The sequence below is a fragment of the Oncorhynchus clarkii genome, chromosome 10, assembly GCF_045791955.1.
Source record: "Oncorhynchus clarkii lewisi isolate Uvic-CL-2024 chromosome 10, UVic_Ocla_1.0, whole genome shotgun sequence".
Lineage (NCBI taxonomy): Eukaryota > Metazoa > Chordata > Actinopteri > Salmoniformes > Salmonidae > Oncorhynchus > Oncorhynchus clarkii.
The window spans coordinates 36,770,072-36,796,727 of record NC_092156.1 but is presented as its reverse complement, the minus strand read 5'-3'; the positions used below and the strand labels follow the sequence as shown (position 1 = coordinate 36,796,727).

General features: G+C 42.2%; 2 protein-coding genes across 5 annotated transcripts in view; both read right to left on the bottom strand.

The window, feature by feature from the left end:
* Window positions 1-6,117: 6,117 nt before the first annotated feature.
* Window positions 6,118-20,150, bottom strand: LOC139418411 (apolipoprotein O-like). 2 transcript variants are annotated; one of them, XR_011635324.1, is made up of 10 exons: window positions 20,112-20,143; window positions 12,916-13,020; window positions 12,546-12,665; window positions 12,170-12,224; window positions 11,984-12,082; window positions 11,578-11,669; window positions 9,824-9,931; window positions 8,932-9,526; window positions 8,380-8,652; window positions 6,118-8,324 (listed from the first exon to the last, which is right to left on the bottom strand). XR_011635324.1 is itself a non-coding variant. In XM_071167816.1 (9 exons), the coding sequence occupies exons 1-9, from the start codon at window positions 20,121-20,123 to the stop codon at window positions 8,564-8,566; spliced, it is 1,275 nt and encodes a 424-aa protein (XP_071023917.1). In that variant the 5' UTR covers window positions 20,124-20,150; the 3' UTR covers window positions 6,118-8,563. The 2 variants fall into 2 exon arrangements, 1 of the variants encoding a protein (XP_071023917.1); XM_071167816.1 differs by having other exon boundaries at window positions 6,118-8,652; window positions 20,112-20,150.
* A 301-nt stretch (window positions 20,151-20,451) lies between these two features.
* The window catches only part of LOC139418409 (connector enhancer of kinase suppressor of ras 2-like), a 51,484-nt gene continuing 45,279 nt past the window's right edge, over window positions 20,452-26,656 (bottom strand). For all 3 annotated transcript variants that reach the window (XM_071167813.1, XM_071167814.1, XM_071167815.1), the window contains 8 exons: window positions 26,478-26,650; window positions 26,127-26,200; window positions 25,234-25,305; window positions 24,485-24,555; window positions 24,179-24,279; window positions 23,392-23,941; window positions 22,976-23,187; window positions 20,452-22,790 (listed from right to left, as the gene is read on the bottom strand). In XM_071167813.1, the coding sequence (XP_071023914.1) occupies window positions 22,569-22,790; window positions 22,976-23,187; window positions 23,392-23,941; window positions 24,179-24,279; window positions 24,485-24,555; window positions 25,234-25,305; window positions 26,127-26,200; window positions 26,478-26,650 (1,475 nt within the window). In that variant the 3' untranslated portion in view covers window positions 20,452-22,568. The remainder of the gene's footprint in view (window positions 22,791-22,975; window positions 23,188-23,391; window positions 23,942-24,178; window positions 24,280-24,484; window positions 24,556-25,233; window positions 25,306-26,126; window positions 26,201-26,477; window positions 26,651-26,656) is intronic.

The following is a 26,656-nucleotide window of genomic DNA, read 5'->3' as shown; positions in this document are numbered from 1 at the left end:
TGGAACCGAAAGGTTGCTCAACCTTATCGTTTCAACACACGTAAAGATGGTGGCATTAAGTTGAGTTCAGAATACAGCGTATCTGTAGCCACACGTCAATTTATTTGATCTCCACCCCAAACGAATAGCATGCTATTCTCATGATTAAGCTCAAGGTCAAAAAACGTGTAGAGAGAAAAGTACATGAAAATGGAATTACGTTCCATTTAGGCATGCTTAACTCGGGTCGGAATTCCCCCCTCCATGGTTATCAACTAAAACAAACTTCACCCAAATATTAATAAAAAAAATATTCCCTCGTTGTGATCTCAACATAAATAAGTTCTCATTATCATGACATAACAAAAGTTGTTTTGTCGAGATCACGAGATAAGCTCCATAAATAGGAGTGGAATTATTGATGATATATTGACAGTATGGCTGAGGAGGCAGAGCCTACGGTGGATCAGTGCATATGTTTTTATTGACTGCTATACTAAGGGATGGTACATTTCATGCTCACATCATGATTTCATTTGTGTTTGAAACTCATTATCAGTTTATAAGTTAGAACGTTAGCAAGATAAATGTCCCTTACCTTGACCTAAGAATTTTTGGTGCAGCTAAGTCCTCGTGGGACATTAAGCCCTGAATGATGCCTGACAGGCAGCCCTGTCTCCCAGACTGTGTGCCACAGCCAATCGCAAGCATGCTAACTTGGATAGTCTTGTGTGCGAGCTAGCTAGCTAGCTTGTTATCTATGCTGGTTGTTAGCTTGTATAACTGATGTGTATAATTGTAAGGGATACTTATATGGATAATATTTGGATAATAGGCTGAAATCGAATCCAAATCAGCCTGTCAGGAATGGAGCTCGCCCACTGTAAATATTATACACAAAACATGAAGTGTCCCTTATATACTGAACAAATATAAAACGCAACATGAAACAATTTCAAAGATTTTGCCGAGAAACAGTTCATATAAGGAAATCAGTCGATTTAAATAAATAAATTAGGCCCTAATCTACGGATTTCACATGACTGGGCAGGGGTGCAGCTATGGGTGGGCATAGGCCTACCCACTGGGGAGCCAGGTCCAGCTGGAAAAACTGATGTGTTATGGCTTTACACCCCCTGCTATATTGTGGGAAAAGAGTTAATTGTCTAACAGAACACAGAGGGTGTTCTTTAACGGAAGCCTCTCCAACATAATCTAGTTAGAGTCAGGAATTCCCCAGGGCAGCTGTCCAGGCCCCTTATTTTTTTCAGTCTTTAAGAATGACATACCACTGGCTTTGAGTAAAAACCAGTGTGTCTATGTATGCGGATGACTCAACACTATACACGTCAGCTAGTACAGCAACTGATATTACTGCAACACTTATTTTTCAATTTTCGACACCCAAATCTAACTGCCTGTAGCTCAGGACCTCAAGCAAGGATATGCATATTCTAGATACCATTTGAAAGGAAACACTTTGAAGTTTGTGGAAATTTGAAATTATTGTCAGAGATTATAACACATTAGATCTGGTCAAAGATAATATAAAGAAAAAAAAACATGCGTTTTTTTGTTCCATCATCTTTGAAATGCAAGACAAAGGCCATTATATGACTTAGGACTCTAGGCGCAATTTAGATTGTATTGTATGTGTAACGTTTTAGACTGATCAATCAAATGTTATTTGTCACATACACATGGTTAGCAGATGTCAATGCGAATGTAGAGAAATGCTTGTGCTTCTAGTTCCGACAGTGCAGTGATATCTAACAAGTAATCTAAAAATTCCCCAACAACTACCTAATACACACAAATCTAAAGGGGTGAATGAGAACATGTAAATGTAAGTATATGGATGAGACTGATCCAATTAACCATTGCATTACTGTTCAAAATGTTGTATCAAGTCTGCCCAAATGTGCCTAATTGGTTTATTGATACATTTTCAAGTGCATAACCGTGCACTCTCCTCAAACAATAGCATTGTATTTTTTCACTGTAATAGCTACTGTAAATTGGCCAGTGCAGTTAGATTAACAAGAATTTAAGCTTTCTCCCATAAGACATGTCTATGTCCTGGGAAATGTTTGTATTACTTTCAACGTCATGCTAATCACATTAGTGCACATTAGCTCAACCGTCGCGCGGGGGGGACCGATCCTGTAGAGGTTTGACAGTTTCAGAATGGGTGGCAAGGAATAAGTTAGTCCTAAATATTTCAAAAAATTAAAAGCATTGTATTTATGACAACAACAAAAAACTATCACGGCAACTGGTTTGATACATTCCCATCTGAAGTACTTACATTCAGTAATCTTGCTCTGGTTTGTCATCCTGAGGGTTCCAGAGATAAAATGTAGCATAGTTTTGTTTGATAAAATCTATTTTTATATTCAAAGGTAGGAACTAGGTTTACACCTTTCCAACAAGTCGGTTCGTCAAATTTCTAGAGCTGCCCCGGTCAACTGTGCTGTTATTGTGAAGTGGAAACGTCTAGAAGCAACAATGGCTCAGCCGCGAATTGCTAGGCCACACAAGCTCACAGAACGGGACCAGCCCAGTGCTGAAGCGCGTAAAGATCATCTGTCCTCGGTTGCAACACTCACCACAGTGTGACAAACTGCCTTTGGAAGCATTGTCAGCACGATACCGGTTTGTCAGGAGCGTCAACAAACAAATCTAGGTTTGGCAGATGCCAGGAGAAAGCTAAATGCCCGAATGAATAGTGTAAACTGTAAGGTTTGTTGGAGGAGGAATAATGTCCTGGGGCTGTTTTTCATTGTTCGGGCTAGGTCCCTCTGTTCCAGTGAAGGGAAATCTTAACACTACATCATACAATGACATTGTAGACGATTCTGTGCTTCCAACTTTGTGGCAACAGTTTAGGGAAGGCTATTCCCTGTCTCAGCATGACAATTCCCCCATGCACAAAGCGAGGTCCATACAGAAATGGTTTGTCAAGATCAGTGTGGAAGAACTTGACTGAGCTGCACAGAGCCCTGACCTCAACCCCTTCGAACACCTTTGGGATGAATTGGAACACCGAATGCAAAGCCAGGCCTAATCGCCCAACATCAGTGCCTGACCTCACTAATGCTCGTGGCTGAATGGAAGCAAGTCCACGCATAAATGTTCCAACTTCTAGTGGAAAGCCTTCCCAGAAGAGTGGAAGCTGTTATAGCAGCAAAGGGGGAACAACTCCATATTAATGCCCATGATTTTGGAATTAAATTTCAACGAGCAGGTGTCCACATATTTTCAAAAAATCAAATTGAAAGCGTCTTATTTTCTACAGAAATTATATCAATATTGCTGTTCCCATTTGAAACATAAGACAAATAGTATGGATAAATATTGTAGCACTAATATCAACCAGAGCATACTGTATCAATTACATGGTTCATAGTAACCAGCAAAGGGTCTCATGACTGTTCCTTCCTCCCCTTATGCCCTGTTGGACAGAATGACCTGAGGGGTTTGGAGGTTCTCAGGTTCAGAATTAAAACCATGTAGACCGTGGGTTGTAAACTCACCACTTAGGCTCTCCGAGCATATTTTGGCAGCACTGAAACATGGGAAAACACAGCATGTCCAGTACTTGCATAATCCACCACATGTCTGTATTGGATTAAGAAGGGGAGGGCGGAGAAGGAGATTCCTGGTTGTTTCTCACATTTAGGGAGAGCAGCAGTTTTTACCCCCTGCATCTGGATGGGCCCCATTCAATAGAGTATGCTGAAATTAATGGGGCAATCTGGCCGGGGTTCATTGTCCAATGAGGAGCTGGGTGAGAATCAGTGTTTGTTCTAAACACAGTGATGCTCACAGGTCAAACTCTCTTCTCGTAACCTCTTGCAAAGAGCAACACACAAATAGCCCACAAGAACATGTCTGTTTGGACTAATTTCACCAGAGAGTTGAGAATATGTACCACTGACTGTGAAAGATACAAATTGTGTGTCCTGTATGTCCTATTCAAACATTTCATAGCCCTGAAAAACAATGTGACGGTATTTGTTTGTTTTTACATGACATAGTTTGTATGTTTTTACAAGCTAATAATGGAAATGGTGTAGCTGTGTGTCATATACAGATTATGTAATTCAATACTTTACTATTTTTTACATTCATTTTACCTTTATTTAACTAGGAAAGTCAGTTAAAAACAAATTCTTATTTTCAATGACGGCCTAGGAACAGTGGGTTAACTGCCTTGTTCAGGGGCAGAACGACAGATTTTTACCTTGTCAGCTCGGGGATTCAATCTTGTAACCTTTCTATAAAAGCCTGTATCAGATTTAGTTTGACGGCTGAATTACATTAAGGGCTGAAAAAAAGAGTGACATACATGGATTACTAAACTATCTTGTGTCAACCCCCCACTCAGCTACAGGTTCGCTTATACAAATATTTAGCATACGCATGTCCAAACAGTCAGATAGATACATTTCACAGCTTCCTTAATTAACTGGAAGAGTTCACTGCAGTAGCTGTGGGAAACCTTAGCCATGACACCCAAAGCTAACTGACTGTTTTATCTCTCATATAATGAGTGTGACTGATGGAGCCAAGGGAAAACACACATCAGTTATCGTGTGTGACAACAGTCCATGATGCATGACTGCATGTATGAAAAGAGATTTGCACTTGCACTACCCGAAGCCAAACAAAATCAATTTTACAGTGTATCCACATCAACAGCCTACAGTCAAAGACCCATGTGGATGTGAGTTTCTCCAATATGGGGTGAGGAGGAAAATGCCCCTGAGAATGTGCCTGTATCCGGGAGAAAAAAAAGGGAACATGACTGTGGGACCAGAAAAGGCACAGGATGCAAATATGGGGGAGCAAGAGCCTGGGGAGCGATAAAACTGTGACATGATGTCAAAGGGGAGACAAATGCTTTTGCTCCATGTACTGTGAACCCAGTGGTGGCTCAGAAAGAGGAGGAATGTCCTGTTACTATGGAAATGACACCGACTCATCTGAAGCTATGTATAGATAAATGTCAGAAAGAATTAGTATAGAGGTAACTTCATGCGTTCTCACATGTTAATGTCCATTGGGAGCATCTGGCAATGACTAAGGCCTAAGAGCCTTTAGATAGACCTGCTGTCCTCAAACTATTCTCAGTTGGCAGCTATTCACATGTTTTCATGTAATGTCAGACTAGGAAATTATAGAAAATAGACCTTTAAATACTTTATAATGTATCATTGTTTGTAACAGCTACCACTAGTCATCACAATCTTCCCATTGTATTTTTAAAAAATCTTGTAAAAGAGTTAAGGGGCACAAGTAAATTCCTGTAGAATCTTCACGTGTGAACTGTGAGCCTCACGGCTATCCAAGAGAAACAGATGTCTCCCCTGTGAGTATAGACCCAGTTGGATGGAAGTACTTGGGAATGTTTAAGCAATCTTAAGATTTCCATAAAAATACAAAAATCATAAATCATTGGGGTTTTCCTGGCTTTACAAAACGGTGATGCATTGCAGACCAGGGAACCAATCCCCTACAGAGATCAAAACACCACTGTTTTCCTCAATATTCATAAGTACCCTCAAAGTAATTGATACATAAGCAGTTAAAGGGAACGCTAACATAAGATTCTCTCTGGCCATTCTGGCATTGGAGTATATAGCATAGTACAGTTCCTAGTGCCTCAGACCAGGGTCACATTCCATAAGCAACCTTCATGCTGTGTTTATGGATGGTGTATCTGGGAGGGTATCAGCTTCAGAAACCAATTAGATGGAGGCTCGCCTGGAATACGCCATGGAGCCAACGATAATGAAACACAGGCTATGAAGGCACACTCACTGCAGTCTATCAAGTCCCAATGACCAGTCAAATTAGTATTCAGTAGGCCTACTACTGCGTAAATGTTTTGATATGAAAGAAAATCAAATGTCTCTCCTTTCCATACCCCTATTTTTCTTCATTTTAAACCACTTCCTCTAAACATGGACATGGTTCATAAAAATGCTGGTTTTGCCTGAATGGCAAACACTGTCGCCCTCTAGTGTTTCATACCAAATACTCTTCTTAAATCATCCACACGTCTTTGCATGACTAACACTTTTCCATTTGCACGGTTTCACTGCTTGGATTAAAATGTGAGGAGAGTGGAGATCGAGAAAAATGCCTTTATTCCATATTTGGCTATTCTAATGCACAAAATAAAACTGTCATGGTGAAGATTGATATCCAACAGCTGAATTCAGGGAAGTGTTAAAACATGTTAAATTGTAAAATATCTTCTCCTATCTGTAAAATACCAAAAAAATATGAAATTACATTGATAGCTTTATAAAAAAAAAAGTTTTTTAAAGTATTTTCAAACTGACATCAAGTACTAGGACATCATTCAAATGATTCCAACACACATACACTACATGACCAAAAGTATGCGGACACCTGCTTGTCGAACATCTCATTCCAAAATCATTCATATGGAGTTGGTCCCCTTTGCAGCCAAAACAGCCTAAACTCTTCTGGGAAGGCTTTCCACTAGATGTTGGAAAATTGATGCAGGGACTTGCTTCCATTCAGCCACAAGATGTTGGGCAATTAGGCCTGGCTCACAGTCTGCATTCTAATTCATCCCAAAGGTGTTCGACGTGGTTGAAGTCAGGGCTCTGTGCAGGCCAGTCAAGTTCTTCCACACCGATCTCAACAAACTATTTCTGTATGGATCTCGCTTTGTGCACGGGGGAATTGTCATGCTGAACCAGGAAAGGGCCTTCCCCAAACTGTTGCCACAAATTTGGAGGCACAGAATTGTCTAGAATGTCATTGTATGTTGGAGCATTAAGATTTTTCACTGGAACTTAGGGGCCTAGCCCGAAACATAAAAAAACAGCCCTAGAACATTATTCCTCCTCCAAACTTTACAGTTGGCACTATGCATCGGGGCAGGTAGCGTTCTCCTGGCATTTCGCCAAATCCAAATTTGTCCGTGGAACTGCCAGATGGTGAAGTGTGATTAATCACTCCTGAGAACGTCAAATCTCTGCCATGCTAGAGCTGCCCCGGTCAACTGTAAGTCCTGTTATTGTGAAGTGGAAATGTCTAGGAGCAACAACATTTGCATAGACTGACCTGACTAATAGGAGAAGGTAAATTCGCAAGACAGAAAAAACGACAGCGTAGCAGTGACCTAAGTAAATAACAAGTCCCTAGTAAAATTTAAAAAATGCCTATTATGAATTCTTATTGTATAAATGGTCCAGTTTGGTTAGTAACGGAATTTGTTTGAGTAACTTCTTTCACAGGATAACAGTGTTAACGAGCTCCACAAATAAATCTACATTCTGTGACCAGTTTATTAGGTACACCATCCAGCTCCCGAAAATGGTCCGCTCTTACAGACAAGACTGAGTCATGTGGCCATGGCTCGCTATATAAAACAGGCAGTGAAGCGCTCAGTTACTGTTCGATTGAACGTTAGAATGGGCAAAACGAGTGACCTAAGCGACTTTGAGCATGGTATGATTCCAATATCTCAGAAACAGCCGATCTCCTGGGCTTTTCACAAATTACAGCGTCTAAGGTTTACCGAGAATGTTGCAACAAACAAAAAACATCACCCACATCAGTCCTGTGGGTGAAAACAGCCCGTTGATGAGAGGTCGAAGGAGAATGGCATGAATCGTGCAAGCTACCAGGCGGGCCACAAACAGGCAAATAACGACAACGTACAACAGTGGTGTGCAGAACTGCATCTCGGAACGCACAACTCGTCAGTCCTGGTCACAGATGGGCTATTGCAGCAGACGACCACACCGGGTTCTACCCATCTCAGCTAATAAGAAGCGGCTCCAGTGAGCACGCGATCACCAACACTGGACAATTGAAGAGCGGAAAAACATTGCCTGGTCCTGCGAATCCCGGTTCCTGTCACGTCAAGCTGATGGCTGAGTCAGGATTTGGCGCAAACAGCATGAGTCTATGGCCCCAACCTGCCTGGTGTTGGCGGTGGTGTAATGGAGTGGGGAATGTTTTCCTGGCACACGTTAGGTCCCTTGATACCAACTGAGCAACGTGTCCACACCCCGAACAATTCAGGCTGTTCTGGAGACAAAGGGTGGTCCGACCCAGTACTAGAGTGTACCTAATGAACTGACCACTGAGTAAGTATTGGTAAGTAAACCTTGTGTAGTGGCTCTGGAAGTAGGGTGTAAAGATGTCCGTTTGTGCCTGTGGATGCAGATGATGACCTGCATGCACCCTGTTCCCTGTGGGTGTCTACATGTAAACTGCAGGCCATGCAAAGAAACAGATGACACCAGAGGTCAAAATTCCAACACACTATGGCTGCAACCTGATTCTCAATCCTCCTCCCTGATATGGATTCAAATGGTTAAATCCATGACCGGTAGTGTGCAATTGCACACTTGGGGAGAAGGGTGGATAATCGGGACACAGCCTGTATAAGACTAACTGTTCCCTATCACTGAGGTAAAGAGAGAAATAGGCACCTGAAAAAGTGTTGCTTTATTATTTTTTAATTTCTGGAGATTACCCTTAACCTTCCCCTCCCTCCCACATATCCCCCACCTTCTCTTGCTGTCATTCTTCATCCACGCGTGCTGTACAGGTCCGCATCCTCAGGGCTGGCCTGGCCAAGGTCAATTAACTTAGGGTCTGGTGCAAATTTGGGTTTCCCTGGAAATACAAAACAATTTTTTTTTATAGTGGACATCAATATCTGATAAAGAAGATTAAGCCAACTATTTAGATGAAGATATCTTCTGAGAGGCAGCTGGTAAGAGGAGCTGTAGGAGGACGAGCTCATTGTAATGGCTGTAATGGAGTAAATGGAACGATATCATGCATACAGAAACCATGTTGGACTCTGTTCCATTCAATCCATTACAATGAGCCCGTTCTCCTATAGCTCCTCCCACCAGCCTCTACTGTTTCACATTGATTTGCGTGACTCACCAGCAGTTTTTGTTACAATCCCAGATGGCTCCTCTGTTGTAGCTGGAGGAGTAGCCTCGTCAACGGGAGTCTGTCTCTTCAGTGCAGTCTCTTCAGCTACAGGAGGTGGGTCAGCAACCCCCTCTATAGGTGCAGGGGCAGCCTCAACAGGTGCCGGGGGTGAAGGAGCAGCATCCTCCTCAACAGATGCAAGGGGTGGAAGCTCTGTCTCTTCAGCAGGAGGTGGGAGAGGAATAACTTCCGCTGCTGGGGGAGGTGCAGGGACAGCCTCAACAGGGGCAGGTGCAGGAATCTCTTCAGCAGGTGAAGCAGCAGCTTCCGTCTGAACAGCCTCTTGCTCCACCACTGTGACTGCCTCAGGTTCAGCTGCAGCAGGCTCAGTGTCAATAGAACCCTCTGCAGGGGCCACCTCTGTGGTGGACTGAGGGGCAGGTTCAACCACAGATGGAGCACCCTCTACGGGGCCTGAGGCAGAACTAGGTTCAGTGGGGGAAGCCTTGTCAACAGCAGGCGTGGCTGGTTCAGATGATTCAGCTTCAGGGAGGGGCTTTGCCTCTGACACTTCTGGCTCAGGGATGGTAGCTTGCGGGGCTTGCTGATTGTAAACAGGAAAACGTTGGTCAAGTTCTGTTTAATCCATAAAAAAATGCTGTTCAAACTCAAGTTTTCAACTCCTGAGAGAGCTTTAAACAGTTTGTTAGATCTATAAATCATTGACCTACAGTGGGGAGAACAAGTATTTGATAACCTGCAAAATCGGCAGTGTATCAAATACTTGTTCTCCCCACTGTAGCTAGAACGCTGGTACTCAAGTTTTCCACAGTGAAAACCATTTAAATATAAGAACAGACTAGATGAAAAAAGCATCAGTAATGTCAATAGTCTGTTGTACCTCAAGACTGACAGTTGGGGGGGTTACTTCTTTGGGCTTTGATTTAAATATGGATGCCATAGATGATGTAGTGTACTGGCTTGCTGCATACATCTTCTGCCCTGTGATCTGCAGAAGAACAGAAACACATTGTTAGGCACCTATGGCATAACACAGGGAATCCACAAGTTTCAGCTACAATTTTAGCTCATGCACATGGATGTTACAAAAATGTACATGCAATTGAAGTCAGAAGTTTACATGCACCTTAACTGAGTTTAAATGTATTTGGCGTTCATAATTCCTGACACTTAATCCTAGTAAAAATTCCCTGTCTTAGGTCAGTTAGGATGACCACTTTATTTTAAGAATGTGAGGTGTCAGAATAAAAGTAGTGATTTATTTCAGCTTCCCAGTGGGTCAGAAGTTAACACACACTCGTCTTTAAACTGTTTAACTTTGGTCAAACGTTTTGGGTAGCCTTCCACAAGCTTCCCACGATAAATTGGGTGAATTTTGGCCCATTCCTACCTGACAGGGCTGGTGGAACTGAGTCAGGTTTGTAGGCCTCCTTGCTCACACATGCTTTTTCAGTTCTGCCCACAACATTTCTGTGGGATTGAGGTCAGGGCTTTGTGATGGCCACTCCAATATCTTGATTTTGTTGTCCTTAAGCCATTTGGAAGACCCATTTGCGACCAAGCTTTAACTTCCTGACTGATGTCTTGAGATGTTGCTTCAATATATCCACATCATTTTCCTCCATCATGATGCCATCTATTTTGTGAAGTGCACCAGTCCCTCCAGCAGCAAAGCACCCCCACAACATAATGCTGCCACCCCCGTGCTTCACGGTTTGGATGGTGTTCTTTGGCTTGCAAGCCTCCCCCTTTTTCCTCCAAACATAAAAATGGTCATTATGGCCAAACAGTTCTATTTTTGTTTCATCAGACCAGAGAACATTTCTCCAAAAAGTACAATCTTCGTCCCCATGTGCAGTTGCAAACCGTAGTCTGGGTTTTTTATGCCGGTTTTGGAGCAGTGGCTTCTTCCTTGCTGAGCGGTGTTTATACTTGTGTACTATTGTTTGTACAGATGAACGTGGTACTTTCAGGCGTTTGGGAATTGCTCCCAAGGATGAACCAGACTTGTGGAGGTCTGCAATTTTTGTTCTGAGGTCTTAGTTGATTTCTTTTGATTTTCCCATGATGTCAAGCAAAGAGGCACTGAGTTTGAAGGTAGGCCTTGAAATACATCTACAGGTACACCTCCAATTGACTCAAATGAGGTCAATTAGCCTCATTTGAGAAGCTTCAGAAGCTTCTAAAGCCATTACATCATTTTCTGGAATTTACCAAGCTGTTTAAAAGGCACAGTCAACTTAGTGTAAGTAAACTTCTGACCCACTGGAATTGTGATACAGTGAATTATAAGTGAAATAATCTGTCTGTAAACAATTGTTGGAAAAATTACTTGTGTCACGCACAAAGTAGATGGCCTAACCGACATGCCAAAACTATAGTTTGTTTACAAGAAAGAGTGGTTGAAAAACGAGTTAATGACGCCAACCTAAGTTTATGTAAGCTTCCGACTGAAACTTTACATCTGCATTAAAAAAAAAATGATATTGTGCAATAATACAAAAGGTGTCTAAACAGTCTAAAGTATAGGATCTCATTATATTTATATGATAGTGTGTAAAAAGATCTTAGTGACACTCAAAAGGAAGCTGGGGCAAAAGTGTCCCTGTACATTAATCTGTGGAATTACTATACCTTTACAACACCCACTGTCTGAGTGGGGTAGCACACGGAAGTGCCTACAGTGGCCATACCCAGAGGAACCCCCAGCCTCATCAGACGTGACCCTGCAGAGAAATAACCAGTCAGCTACTGTACATAGTGGAACATGAGACATTTGGCAACCTGCTTTTTCAGACATTTTACTGCAATGTGTACATTTCAGATCATCTATAATAATGGTAAATAATCTGGTCCGTATTCAGTGATGTGAAACGTTCTGTACATTGCATAGATATAGAATGATTAGACACAATGCCCTATTCTATCGGAGACAATCATATCAGTTTTACACAACACATTTCTTTCTGAACTATCTGTAATGTCACATCCTCCTGAACAGCGGACTTCCCGCAATATCTTTAATGCAGCAACTCATTACCTTTCCTTGCCAGGATCAGACCCGCTAACCCAGAGACTGTGATTACACCGACCCTCGGCATAAAACCAGGAGAAGGATCTCTCAGGAACTCATATGTATCTAGGTAAAATAAACATGGAAAAAAGGTTTTGCAGAGATAGCAGAACAGACCTACTCATGTGTCAACAGAACTCCCCCACTCCTCACCGTGTCCAGCAGTATAGACTGTTACAGCTCCGACCTTGACAGAGGTATAAGCATTCTGGAAAAACAATGGTCAGAAATTAGCACAAAATACAACTTGTTTGCAAAACAAACCAACTGAGATATTACATAAGTTATACCACAAAAGCAGCCATTTTGATAAAGTCCCTCACCTTCTATCGATCTCATGGCATCTAACACAAAATTAGAGTTCTCAGTAAGAGTCGATTTTTACAATAACTGAACTAAAGAGCCATTCCAAAACTTCCTGCAAGTCATTCTTAAAAACTTATATTGATGAATATTCAACATCAGCCAACACAGCCAGTCAAGTCAGTCACCAGTGAGAGGCCATCAGAACCAGTTAATGTTTCTATACCTTAACGGCAGTAACGTATGGTTGCAGCCCCACCCGGACCACACCCAGCCCGTTCTGCAGAGCTCCAGGCTGCTCATTCATGTAGTGCGTTGCTGGAGGGTCTGGAGCATAGATGGACAACTGAGGACAGACAGTACAATAGATCAATAGGATCAACAAAGGTGGCAATAGTCACACACATCAGGTTTCAAGTTCATTGTCACGTGCACAAGCAGAGCGAAATGCCCTTCTTGCTTGCTCTTTCCCAACAATGTAGTTATGAATATCAGTAGTAATATAAAATATGTATAAAAAAGTAAAGTACAATAAAAACACACGAGAAATAGAAATAAGTAACTGTTCTTGAGTAAATTCTAGATTCTTAGATTACCTCTCTAGGGGAGAGCAGCACAGTCTCTGTTTTGTACTGACTCATGGCATAAACTCGAAACGAGGCCAATCCCATTGCTGCTGGGATCACCGCCAGCTTCACTACCTGCAGAGAGAGACACACAAACACAGACCTTTGTCAGGATAGGCCTAAAGTGGTTTTCCAGTCTGAAATTCACATCAACAGTTATTGATGAAGCACAGTTGAATCCAGTAAAATATAGGTTTACACCCGTTTTGTGCCAGCCAGTCCTACTTTGGACCTATATTGGAAAATATTTTACTGTAAATTATGTTGAAAATTATAGGAATAAAGATAATTATTATCATGGAAATTATGATACTGCATCATCATTCGTGATTAATATATCGATATTTGAATCCAATTATCAATTTGTATTTGTTTTGCTACTGTAGGTAGCACTTTTATTTCCCTGACTGTTTTCTTTCTCTTTCATCTCTTTGCAGCAGACATATAGTTAGCCCATTCATAGACGTTACCTACCGTAACATGCAGACCAGACCACTTGCGTGCATGCATGCATGTTGATTTTGTCCACCAACACCAGACGCGATCAGGACACGCAGGTTGAAACATCAAAACAAACTCTGAACCAACTATATTAATTTGGGTACAGGTCAAAAAGCATTAAACATTTATGGCAATTTAGTTAGCTAGCTTGCTGTTGCTAGTTCATTTGTCCTGAGATAAACATTGGGTTGTTATTTTACCTGAAATGCACAAGGTCCTCTACAACAATTAATTAACAGATAAAAGGGTAAAAGTTTGTTTCTAGTAATCTCTCCTCCTTCAGGCTTTGTCTTCTTCAGACTTTATATGGTGATTGGCAACCAATTTTAAGGTTCATTACTACCACCAACTGGACTGGAGTGTGGACCTCAGTTCATCTTTCAATCACCCACGTGGATATATTCTCCTAAAATCCTCCTATAACCAAGTTCTATTTTAGCGTCTGTCTACGCAGACGCTAGCGAGCAGTGTGGGTGCAACGATTGAATAACGTGTACATTTATTTTGCAATGCTCGCGCACACAACATGGGCGGTGTGGTCAGCATGTTAGCACCTATTGACAACGACATCTTCCGGGGGACTTTCATTAAGAGCCCTGAAAGTTACCAAAGCATCGCTTGTGGTATGGTTTTGTAGAAATAAGGAACGTATCCTTCATATCAATAAGAAATGATTACCCCAAAAATATAGGTTCACTTACTACACACCTGTATAGGGTTAGTGTTCCCTATGGCCATATCTCCATGTTACAGCGCTTGTACAGAAGACAGGGACTACCACCTATGTTAATTATCTAGGCTATCTGTGTAAGCGTAACTGATCTACATCCAGCGCTGACAGAGATGGCCGCCTCGCTTCGCGTTCCTAGGAAACTATACAGTATTTTGTTTATTTCTTACATTGTTACCCCAGGAAATCTTAGGTTTTATTACATACAGTCGGGAGGAACTATTGGATATAAGAGCAACATCAACTCCCCAACATTACGACCAGGAGTACGACTTTCCCGAAACGGATCCTCTGTTTGGCCCACCACCCAGGACAATGGATCGGATCCCAGCAGGCATCCCAAAACAACGGCGCCGCAGAAGGGGTAGACGGAGCGGTCTTCTGGTCAGGCTCCGTAGACGGGCACATCGCTCCCGAGCATACTACTCGCCAATGTCCAGTCTCTTGACAACAAGGTAGACGAAATCCGAGCAAGGGTTGCCTTCCAGAGAGATATCAGAGATTGTAAAGTTCTTTGTTTCACGGATACATGGCTCACTCGAGACACGCTATCGGAGTCGGTACAGCCACCTGGTTTCTTCACACACCGCGCCAACAGAAACAAGCATCTCTCTGGTAAGAAGAAGGGTGGGGGTGTATGCCTTGTGATTAACGAGACGTGGTGTGATCATAACAACATACAGGAACTCAAGTCCTTTAATTCACCTGACTTAGAATTCCTCACAATCAAACGCCGACCGCATTATCTACTAGAGGTCGACCAATTAATCGGAATGGCCGATTAATTAGGGTCGATTTCAAGTTTTCATAACAATTGGAAATCGGTATTTTTGGACACTGATTTTGCAGATTTTTTTTTTATAAATCTTTTCTTTTACACCTTCATTTAATCTTTATTTAACTAGGCAAGTCAGTTAAGAACACATTCTTATTTTCAATTATGGCCTAGGAACGGTGGGTTAACTGCCTCGTTCAAGGGTAAAACGACAGGTTTTCACCTTGTCAGCTCGGGTTATCCAATCTTGCAACCTTATAGTTAACTAGTCCAACGCAATAACGACCTGCCTCTCTCTCGTTGCACTCCACAAGGAGACTGCCTGTTACGCGAATGCAGTAAGCCAAGGTAAGTTGCTAGCTAGCATTAAACTTATCTTATAAAAACCAATCAATCAATCACTAGTTAACTACACACGGTTGATGATATTACTAGATATTATCTAGCGTGTCCTGCGTTGCATATAATCTGACTGAGCATACAAGCATCTAAGTATCTGACCGAGCGATGGTAGGCAGCAGCAGGCTCGTAAGAATTCATTCAAACTGCACTTTCATGCATTTTGCCAGCAGCTCTTCGCTGTGCTTCAAGCATTGAGATGTTTATGACTTCAAGCCTATCAACTCCCGAGATTAGGCTGATGTAACCGATGTGAAATGGCTAGCTAGTTAGCGTGGTGCGCGCTAATAGCGTTTCAAACGTCACTCGCTCTGAGACTTGGAGTAGTTGTTCCCCTTGCTCTGCATGGGTAACGCTGCTTTGAGGGTGGCTGTTGTCGATGTGTTTCTGGTTCGAGCCTAGGTAGGGGCGAGGAGAGGGACGGAAGCTATACTGTTACACTGGCAATACTAAAGTGCCTATAAGAACATCCAATAGTCAAAGGTATATGAAATACAAATGGTATCGAGAGAAATAGTCCTATAATTCCTATAACTACAACCTAAAACTTCTTACCTGGGAATATTGAAGACTCATGTTAAAAGGAACCACCAGCTTTCATATGTTCTCATGTTCTGAGCAAGGAACTTAAATGTTAGCATTTTTACATGGCACATATTGCACTTTTCCTTTCTTCTCCAACACTTTGTTTTTGAATTATTTAAACCAAATTGAACATGTTTCATTATTTATTTGAGGCTAAATTGATTTTATTGATGTATTATAAGTTAAGGCTTTTTTGGTCCTCCAATAACCGGTATCGGCGTTGAAAAATCATAATCGGTCGACCTCTATTACCTACCAAGAGAATTCTCTTCGATCATAATCACAGTCGTGTATATTCCTCACCAAGCAGACACATCGACGGCCCTGAACAAACTTCATTGGACTCTATGTAAACTGGAAACCACATATCCTGAGGCTGCATTTATTGTAGCTGGGGAATTTAACAAGGCTAATCTGAAAACAAGGCTCCCTAAATTGTATCCGCATATCGATTGTGCGACCCGGGCTGGCAAAACTCTGGATCATTGTTATTCTAACTTCTGCGACGCATATAAGGCCGTCCCCCACCCTCCTTCCTGAAAAGCTGACCACGACTCCATTTTGTTGCTCCCAGTCTATAGACAGAAACTAAAACAGGAAGCACCCATGTTCAGGTCTGTTCAACGCTGGTCTGACCAATCGGATTCCACGGTTCAAGATTGCTTCTATCACGTGGAACTGGGATATGATACGCATTGCGGCGAACAAAAACATTGATGAATACGGTGAGTGAGTTTATTAGCAAGTGCATCGGTGATCCCAGTTATTCACAAGAAGAAGCGATGCAGGTACAGAGGACAAAGAGCCGGATGCCTCGTCAGGACCCGCAGAAGGCGAGTACGAAAGCTGCCCTTACGTCAATATTACTCGCCAACGTCCAATCATTGGACAATAAATTAGACGAGGTACGATCACGAATATCCTACCAACGGGACATCAAAAACTGCAATATACTATGTTTCACTGAATCGTGGCTGAATGACGGCATGGATATTCAGCTAGCGGGATATACGCTGCACCGGCAAGATAGAACAGCACACAGACGGGGGGGGGGGGGGGGGGGGGGGGGGGGGGGGGTCTGTGCATATTTGTAAACAACAGCTGGTGCACAAAATCTAAGGAAGTCTCTAGATTTTGCTCGCCTGAAGTAGAGTATATTGTGATACATTGCAGGCCACTCTACTTGCCTAGAGAGTTCTCAGCTATACTTTTCGTGGCTGGTAATTCCACGGGGACTCAGATGGCAAAAATAACCATCATTGGGACAGCGCACAGATGATTTCTGTGAGCGCTGGTGTGCCATCCTGAACAAATGCTTTATTTATTTAATGACATTAATTGTTGACCAGTTGAAGAAGGATTTTATTGAAATGGATAACACGATTAAAGACAAACGCACAGCTCTACAAACAGTTGTTCATGATGATGGCATATTCAATGAACTGATGAAAACTAACCAAGCGCTCCAGGACAAGTTGTCTACGGAAATAAAGAAACTTAAAATCAAAAAATTCAACCAAGACAAAAAAAAAAAAAAGTGGTCAGATGAAGCAGATGCTAAACTACAGGACTGTTTTGCTATCACAGACTGGAACATGTTCAAGCAAGATATTGAACCCTGCCCATGTCTCTTTGCTTAATAAAGGGTTATCTTTTGTGCCTACAACCCAGTGCAACATTGAGACATGAATACACAACATCAGTCACTGGCTTTATCAATAAGTGCATCGAGGACGTCGTACCCACAGTGACTGTACATACATAACCCAACAAGAAGCTATGGATTACAGGAAACATTCGCACTGAGAACAAATTAAGGGAATTGTTCAAACATTGGTCCGATGATAGCTGCCGCGTATTCTCGCGGGGCAGAAATCTAAGGTGCGGAACAACGACTGGATGGAAATTACAAGTGTAATGGCTGTGCTCAATGCAATGGCACTTATAAAAGCTTTAAACACCCACAAAAGGGAAATCGATCCCGCTCCACTAAGGCTATGCCCTGCGACGAACTATGATCGTATGCTATCCATCAAACAGGCAAAGCGTCAATCAGTTCTACCAAATCTCTATCAACATATTAAATGTACACCTGTACTCCACACACAGAGACGTGTGCAAAGCTCTCCCTCGCCCTCCATTTGGTAAATCCGACCACAACTCTATCCTCCCGATTCCTGCTTACAAGCAAAAATTAAAGCAGGAAGCTAGCAGCTAAACTACAGGACTGTTTTGCTATTCCGATGACATTGAGGAATACACAACATCAGTCACTGGCTTTATCAATAAGTGCATCGAGGACGTCGTACCCACAGTGACTGTACATACATAACCCAACAAGAAGCTATGGATTGAGCTGCCGCTTTTAAGGTGCGGGACTCTAACCCAGAAGCTACAAGAAACTATGCCCTGCGACGAACCATCAAACAGGCAAAGCGTCAATAACGCTCCAACGCTCGTTGGATGTGGCAAGGCTTGCAAACTATTACAGACTACAAAGGGAAGCACAGCGGCGAGCTGCCCAGTGACACGAGCCTACCAGACAAGCTAAAATCACTTTGATGCTCGCTTCGAGGCAAGCAACACTGAGGCATGCCTGAGAGCATCAGCTGTTCCAGACGACTGTGTGATCACGCTCTCCGTAGCCGAGAGGTCAACATACACAAGGCTGTGGGGCAAGACGGATTACCAGGACGTGTGCTCCGGGCATGTGCTGACCAACTGGCAGGTGTCTTCACTGACATTTTCAACATGTTCCTGATTGAGTCTGTAATACCAACATGTTTCAAGCAGACCACCATAGTCCCTGTGCCCAAGAACACAAAGGCAACCTGCCTAAATGACTACAGACCAGTAGCACTCACGTCCGTAGCCATGAAGTGCTTTGAAAGGCTGGTAATGGCTCACATCAATACCATTATCCCAGAAACCCTAGACCCACTCCAATTTGCATACCGCCCAAACAGATCCACAGATGATGCAATCTCTATTGCACCTCACACTGCCCTTTCCCACCTGGACAAAAGGAACACCTATGTGAGAATGCTATTCATTGACTACAGCTCAGCGTTCAACATCATAGTACCGTCAAAGCTCATCACTAAGCTACGGAACCTGGGACTAAAGACCTCCCTCTTCAACTGGATCCTAGACTTCCTGATGGGACACCCCCAGGTGGTGAGGGTAGGTAGCAATACATCTGTCACGCTGATTCTCAACACTGGAGCTCCACAAGGGTGCGTTCTCAGCCCTCTCCTGTACTCCCTGTTCACCCATGACTGCGTGGCCATGCATGTAAGTATCTTTTTTATTTGAAAGATTAATTCTCACTGATATAAGGGCTTTATGTTTCAAATGATGATTATTGATGTTTCTAACAATTAAAACACAGCAACATGATTGTCGTTCACATGGAGCCAGCCGCGGGAAAAGCTAACCATTGAAAACCCTACAGAGAAGTTATATAGTGAGCAATATATTTGGAACATCAAATCACAATTAAAATCTCAGTATGGAATCGAAATAGGTCTATAGCTAGAATCTTAACACATATCGACACCCAAGTATCGTGATAATATCATGAAGTCTCTGGCAAGTCCCAGCCCTAATTGTCATGAATAGTATTACAGTTACCAGAACAGTATTTTCTTATTAAATCATGATTGCATTTTTTTTTTTTTTACCAAGAATGCAATATTAATTTGATCCTCATCAGAGAGATAAGACATTGACCTTGTTGAGCAGGATCTTCTAGAGTGAAATAATGAACGTTAAATGGATACAATTAAGCTAGCTAACAAGTTTAGGAGAGATTTCGAAGGTCACCTTAATCTTCTTTAATCATATTTAAAGAGTAGGCTACCTACAACGTTAATCCTGAAATACAGAGAAACACTGGGCTACATGACTATACAATTTTATATCTACTTTAAACTCCACATTCATAGATAGCTATAACATGGACATAGTCCTACCACAATAATTTGCGTTTGTACAACATGTTCTAAAAGGGGCGTGTAGCAAACTGCATGTTATATTGACGCCATTCTGGTCAATTTATACACATAGCTAAATACACACATGTAAATTATTCGACCTTTTTAAAAGACCTTAGAGTCCCAGCTCAAACTCGAGGTAAACATGTTTTAGGATAAGTTTGCATGGTAGAAAACGTACCGTGGCAGCCATGATGGTAACTCCCCTCAGAGTCTTACCGGTGCCGATAAGGAACCAACTTTATCATAGGAAAACGCGTTAAATCCTGTTTGACTGTTTCTGCCGCTAAGTTGATTTTACTGGTCAGTGTATATGACCTCGAAAGTAACAATGCTATACAAAAAGCAACGTTAATAATCAGTTCTCCTCTTTATTTTAAGAGTAGTGTTTTCATTCCTTGTCCTATCCTCGAAAAAGCCTGCACATGTGGGTCCCTGAAGGGCTGAATAACTGCTTCAGTTCAGAGTAGCCTAATTTTGTAACGTTTTATTATCGAAATAAATACACAGAAATGCATTAATTTGTGCGGTAATTCAGTTTATTGGTTTTACAACTTAGATTTTTACAACCTTGTACTATATATATTTCTGAGAAACAAAAGCTACTTTTGATTCATAGGAAGAATAAATGTATTTATCTTTCTCAAGAACAATGTTTTTATAAGTTAATGTACAGATAAACAGATAATAATATACTTCCAAAAAAGAGCAATATGTTCCTTTTTTAATGTCGCAGTGCAACTTACATCTTAGCTACACACCTGCGCAGTTGTACTATGAGGTGCACACCTCCAAAATAACACAGTGGAACCCTGGACAGATTGAACAGATTTCATGTACAATGTTTTAAAACATTGTGAGAACAATTACATTCTGGTTAAATGAAATACATTCTACAATACATGTACTGCTCTTCATAAAATTTGAGAATTTAGAGCAACAACTGCGGACATTTTAGAAGTGTTAGTAGTATGTCTATTATGACATGTAGCCGGGCCAGTGTAGTTATACTGTATAACAAATGTACTGACACCTAAAAAGCATTTTAAGTACCAGGACACAACACTGGATGATAATTGCAGGTGAATTGAAGCAATGTCAATATCCTGCCAGGAATAGGGTACAAGTATTAAGCGGCGCAAAGAAAAACATTATCATTGAAATTTGATAGAAGTAAAATAGAAACAAGTAAAAGAAAGTCAAGTAAAATAGGCCTAGAAAAGAAACAACCAAGTTTCTCAAACATTAAAAATGTGTTATGAGTTGTTGATCATGTATTTTGCGCAGATAGAATGCAGTTACATTGAAGTACTACAGTACTACTTCTCAACCTGTAGAAATAAACAACTTAAGCAGATACATATACGTTGACAATTTCCGGGATCCTTTTTCAAATAAACCAGTACATTCACATATGAAATCAACAGAGACACAGAAAGGGAACAGAATACATGAGCAGAACTCAGGACCTGAATCAATCCTGAAGATCAGGAGGTAATTTCTGTAACAGCTGGAGTGAAGCAAAAACAGTCATTCAGGAGACTCAATGCTTTTTGTATTTTATATCATTTTTCTAAGAAAAATATAAGTAAAAAGATTCTGTGGTCACAGAATCTAAAGATTGCATTCACAAGTATATAGTTCACAGTTTTAAATAGAGGGTGCTGCTATGCAAACAATATAATATTTTTCTTTAACACATTTCTCAACCCCAATGGCCACATGTACATGTTTACTACCATGCAGATGTTTGATTTAAAAAATAAATTTCACCAACAAATTCTATAATGATGGCCAAAATCATAATAGCTACAAAGATATATCAATAAATGTAAAAGTTTCATTACAGTGATCTGTGTTTGGCTAAACTACTTTGTTCAAACAAAATCTACATAATTATACATACATGTCAAACATGCAACATCCGTACATACAACAGAAATGCATTATAAAACCCTACTGAGCCTCATACACTAAAAGGCCAAATACCTCCATCTCTCTCTCTCTCTCCCTCACACACCCATCTTCTCTCCACACTTATACATACATACAGTACATACTTTTAAACAGATTGGGTCTTTCTTTCCGTGGGTTTCAGGGTCACACAGTACCATGGTGCCCCAGTAGGAGGTGCATTGTTGTAATCAGAATGATGCCTATTAGCCAGTCGCGACATTGCTCTCTCTTAAAGCAGCATTAAAGGGGAAACAAAAAGGAAATAAAAACTAAACTCCCTTCCTCTTAAGCAAGCAATGAAATAAGAAACAATACAATAGAAGAAAAAAAATGCATTTGCATCAGCCAAAAACAGTTACAACTTTTTGTTGTTAAGTTCTCTTTCAATCTATCATTTGTTGCATTTTCTGTTTTAAAGATAATGAATGATAGTTTCTCTTCAGGCATGCAGAATGGCACCCCGTGGGGGCCTTATTTTATCCAATATACAGTATATACACCAACAGTTACTCTTATGTTTGACCTCAGTGCAGTATGTACACATATTACAGTGATTGGTTTGTCAGTTAGTTTGAAGGGAATGGTGATGGTAGACCCTGGCTGCATAAACGATTGCGGGGGAAGAGATAATGGCATGATTCCACAGTGTCTCCTTGTTACTCTGTCTCTGAGTACTCGTGTCTCAAACGTGAGTTTCGATGAAGGAGTGGGTGTGCATCATCAGTGGTGGGGACAGGGGTGAGAGGTCGGATCCCTCGGGGTGGGGCTCTGTCGGGACGGAGCTGAACTCACAGATGTCCACAAACAGCTCATGGTGCTGCTGCTTCCACTGTTGGAACTTCTGGGAGTTTAGACCGGAGTCGTCCAGCACTTGGCTGATAATGGCCAGATCACCCTCTTTGGCCTGTGGGAAAACATCAGTTAGTGTTTGGCTTACATACTACCCCAATGACCCCACTCATATGCCACCTCACTCTCATCACCATAGACAGCCACCTACTGGAACTGTACCACCCTCTGTACCTCCATAAGACTCCACCCTGCCCTATGACTCATACCTGCCCTATGACTGTCCCGCCCTCTCCGTACCTTGAGTGTGCTGCGCAGGGCACGAATGCGGTGCAGCTTGTCATTGATGACAGGGTCGTTGCAGCGCTTGACAAAGGAGCGTCTGAAATCCTGTTTAGTGGAGGGCCTCTGCTCCCCCAGGGCAGACAGGCTGGCCCGCTCTATGGAGCGATACAGCTCCTGGAAGCCATCCACTCCCTCATGATCATGACCTCGCTCTTTAGACTGAGAATCTGAGGGGAGAAAGTAGGACAGGATTTCAAAGCTCTGTGCTAAACCTAATTCAACCATTTTAACTTGGATAAAAGCTTTACAATGTACCTTGTCATCAAATAAATATATAATCAAGGCATAACAAGATATATGTGTAACTTGAAGTCTGAGAAGTCCTAAAGAGAAGCCTGGCGAGAGCAGGAAGTGCTAGAGTGCATCCTTACCTTGGTGTTTCTTGGAGTTGTGCTTTCTGAATGGCACCTCGTCATCCTCACTCCTCTCCTCTGAGGGTCCTGCTGAGTGCAGGCTTCCCTTGGTGCCCTGCACGTCCCTGTTCCGGGGCAGGCTCTGGCTGCGCTGCTTGTGGGCACAGTGAAGGCGCTGCTCGCGCTCCTCTATGTCCACCAATGGGAAGGGCCCATCTCTGTCAGGTTGTCGACGCCTCTGTGTGGGCAGTGTGGCCTGGCGTCGGCGCTCAGGGGACATAAGCAGCTGACCCATTCCCATGTGGCCGCTGCCGTAGCCCCCGTCACCCCTGTCACCCTCCCCCGGCACGGTCTGCAGAAAGTGGAGGCCCGAGCTGGTGAGAGGCGTCTCAATCAGGTCCTGCCAGGAGCGGCGTTGGGTGTCACGGAGGGTGGGGCGGAGGTTGGGGCGGCAGCCGGATGACTGGGTGCTCCCAAGGACGTCCGGACGGGAGTCCTCAGCTGAGGAGTGGGAGTATGTGGACTCACTGGAGAAGTGGCGCTCAGGGAACGGACTGGAGGAGTTCACCTGGAAGAGGGCCAGTGGACAGAGGTATTTAATGATATTGATAGAACCGCTATGTATGTATGTGTGTGTGTGTGTGTGTGTGTGTGTGTGTGTGTGTGTGTGTGTGTGTGTGTGTGTGTGTGTGTGTGTGTGTGTGTGTGTGTGTGTGTGTGTGTGTGTGTGTGTGTGTGTGTGTGTACAGTGAACGTGTACATGTGAGTGTGTGTTCCAGAGTGTGAACCAGTGGCCTGCACTCACAGATGGGGTGCGGTGGTAGGTGTCACAGCGAGATGACATGCCCTCTTGTTTCAGAGTCATAGAACCATCCATCTCATCCTGGTCACTCTCACTCCAATAATCTGAAACATCAAAGTTAAACATCAATAAACTAAACAGCTTGGGTGACCTCATCCATACCAAAACTGTATGTCTTGCACTACAGTACAATAGGCATTGATCTAATACAATTACCTAACATCTCACTTCAATGTCCTTAAATCAATTGATTTACACATCACAACAGTGTTGTTTGATGTCACTAAATATGTAGTCAGATTGTCCTACCTTCATCGGGCCGTGGAACCTTATCGTCAGGTGTGTAGCCAATCGCCGCCAGCCCCAGCCGGTTCATCCATCTACATGGGTAACAGGACAGGGTGCAGACACACAACATGAGATGGTTAACTGACTAACTGATACCATACTGGGTATGGTAGGAGGTTTGATGTGTTATGTAGTCTATATTTCTTGAGAATATGAATTATTAACAGTTTGCATTGAAGACAATAAAGTATATCGATGTTATGATATGCAGTCTTTCTGAATCCTCTCAAATCCTTTATTTAGCTAATGCTACTCAATCAATAAAGGGCATTTGTGATCAACACTGCCACATAATTACACAGAAAAGAGCCAGAGATAATAACAAGTCAATCAGTCACAACCCAAGGGAAAGATGAAACTGTTTCTGATAAACAAAGCAGTAGCTGCTGACCCAGAGGGCTCTTTGAAACAAGAGACTTACTGCTCTTTATCATCTTACACTATCTCGGGAGAAAAAAAACACAAAAATAGAGTCTCAGTAGAACAACACTACCGACCTAAAGTATATTTTCTTATTCCTCATGTTTGAGACCGAAAGAAGAACTATGTCACAGCTCCAGCTATGAATTCTCTGAAACTGAGATTTTTTTTAGATAATATGTAAGCTAAAGTACATGCTGTTACAATCAAGAGAGCATTTTATGAAATAAGCACACTAACTAACCCTACCATCAAAGTGCAGGTAGTAATGCTAGAAAAAATAGTGTTACCTGTTCATCTCCTCCAAACAGTCTGTGGCGAAAAAGAAACTCTTGATTTTGGGGTGGCAGGCTTTGAAGGCACTGCAGCAGGAGCAAAAACATCTAATTAGTCTGCACAGTCTTGTAGATCATCTGATTCTCAAACATCTCCATTTTGCATTACTTCATTCTGTTAGCCTGAGATCCAGACCATGTGGTACAATGGCCAGGTAGATGTACTGTATACTGTTCCTGTAGCCCTTTCCTGCAGTCAAATTACCTAGGGGCTCCCGGGCACTGCATCTCGGTGCAAGAGGCATCACTGCAGTCCCTGGTTCGAATCCAGGCAGCATCACATCCGGACGTGATTGGGAGTCCCATAGGGCGGTGCACAATTGGCCCAGCGTCGTCCGCGTTTGGCCGGGGTAGGCCATCATTGTAAATAAGAATTTGTTCTTAACGGACTTGCCTAATTACATTTTAAAAAGTGGCCTCATGGGTGGAATGTTTTTAATATTTTCATAATTAATACACTTTTTTTTTTAAACACAGAGAATCTTGTGTTTCTATGTCAAACGGTTTGATATTGGGATGCAAATTGTAATAGACTTCAACATGGTACAGGTGTCTTATTTTTTAAAGCCCATAACCATGTGTGTGAGGTGTTTACTTTTGTTTCAAAGTGGATTTGTTTAAGACTACCAAGAAACACTGTGTGATCCTTCTCAGGTGGAAATAGACACCTATTATTTACTTCTGCCACTTTGTGCCACGGCTATTTAAAGCCCTCGTTATTCAAATCAAATATTTATGCCACGCAAAGGCATCATCTGTTTTTGTGTTTCATTTAGACTTTTCTTTTAAATCCCCAGGTTCACTAACAGATTGAGAGACAAAAAAACATGAATCACAAAAACACTCACTGTTTCCTTCTGCATTCAATTGCTCTATCTATTCGGAACTCAGGTAGGCTGATGAAACCTTCAGCCTTCTCGTCCTAGGAAGGGAGAGGTAGGGGAAATGAGAAGCAATACATTCCTGTATGTCTGTAGAGATGACACACCTCATTAAGGATATCAGACATACTTGAATATACTGTACACTACATGACACTTTAACATAAATGGTTCAGTGTCTTGAATATGGCTATGTTTGTGTGAGTTACCAAGACAACTCTGCAGATAGTGTTGGTAAACAGCAAGTCTGTTGTGGCAGATAAGAGAAAATAAAGTATTGTTTGACAGCTGTAATGTACTTGTCAGAGAGCAGCTTACATTCTGGTTGGTGTACCAGTAGAGCGAGGAGTCCTTGAGAATGAACCAGTACTTCTTCCACTTCTGGGTGAAGTAGCCCTTGGCATCCTTCTTCTTCCACAGCCAGCCCTCACAGTCCCCATGGCCCAGGTCCTTACAGGAGATACGCCTGCGGCTAGCGCTAGTCAGAGAACCTGGGT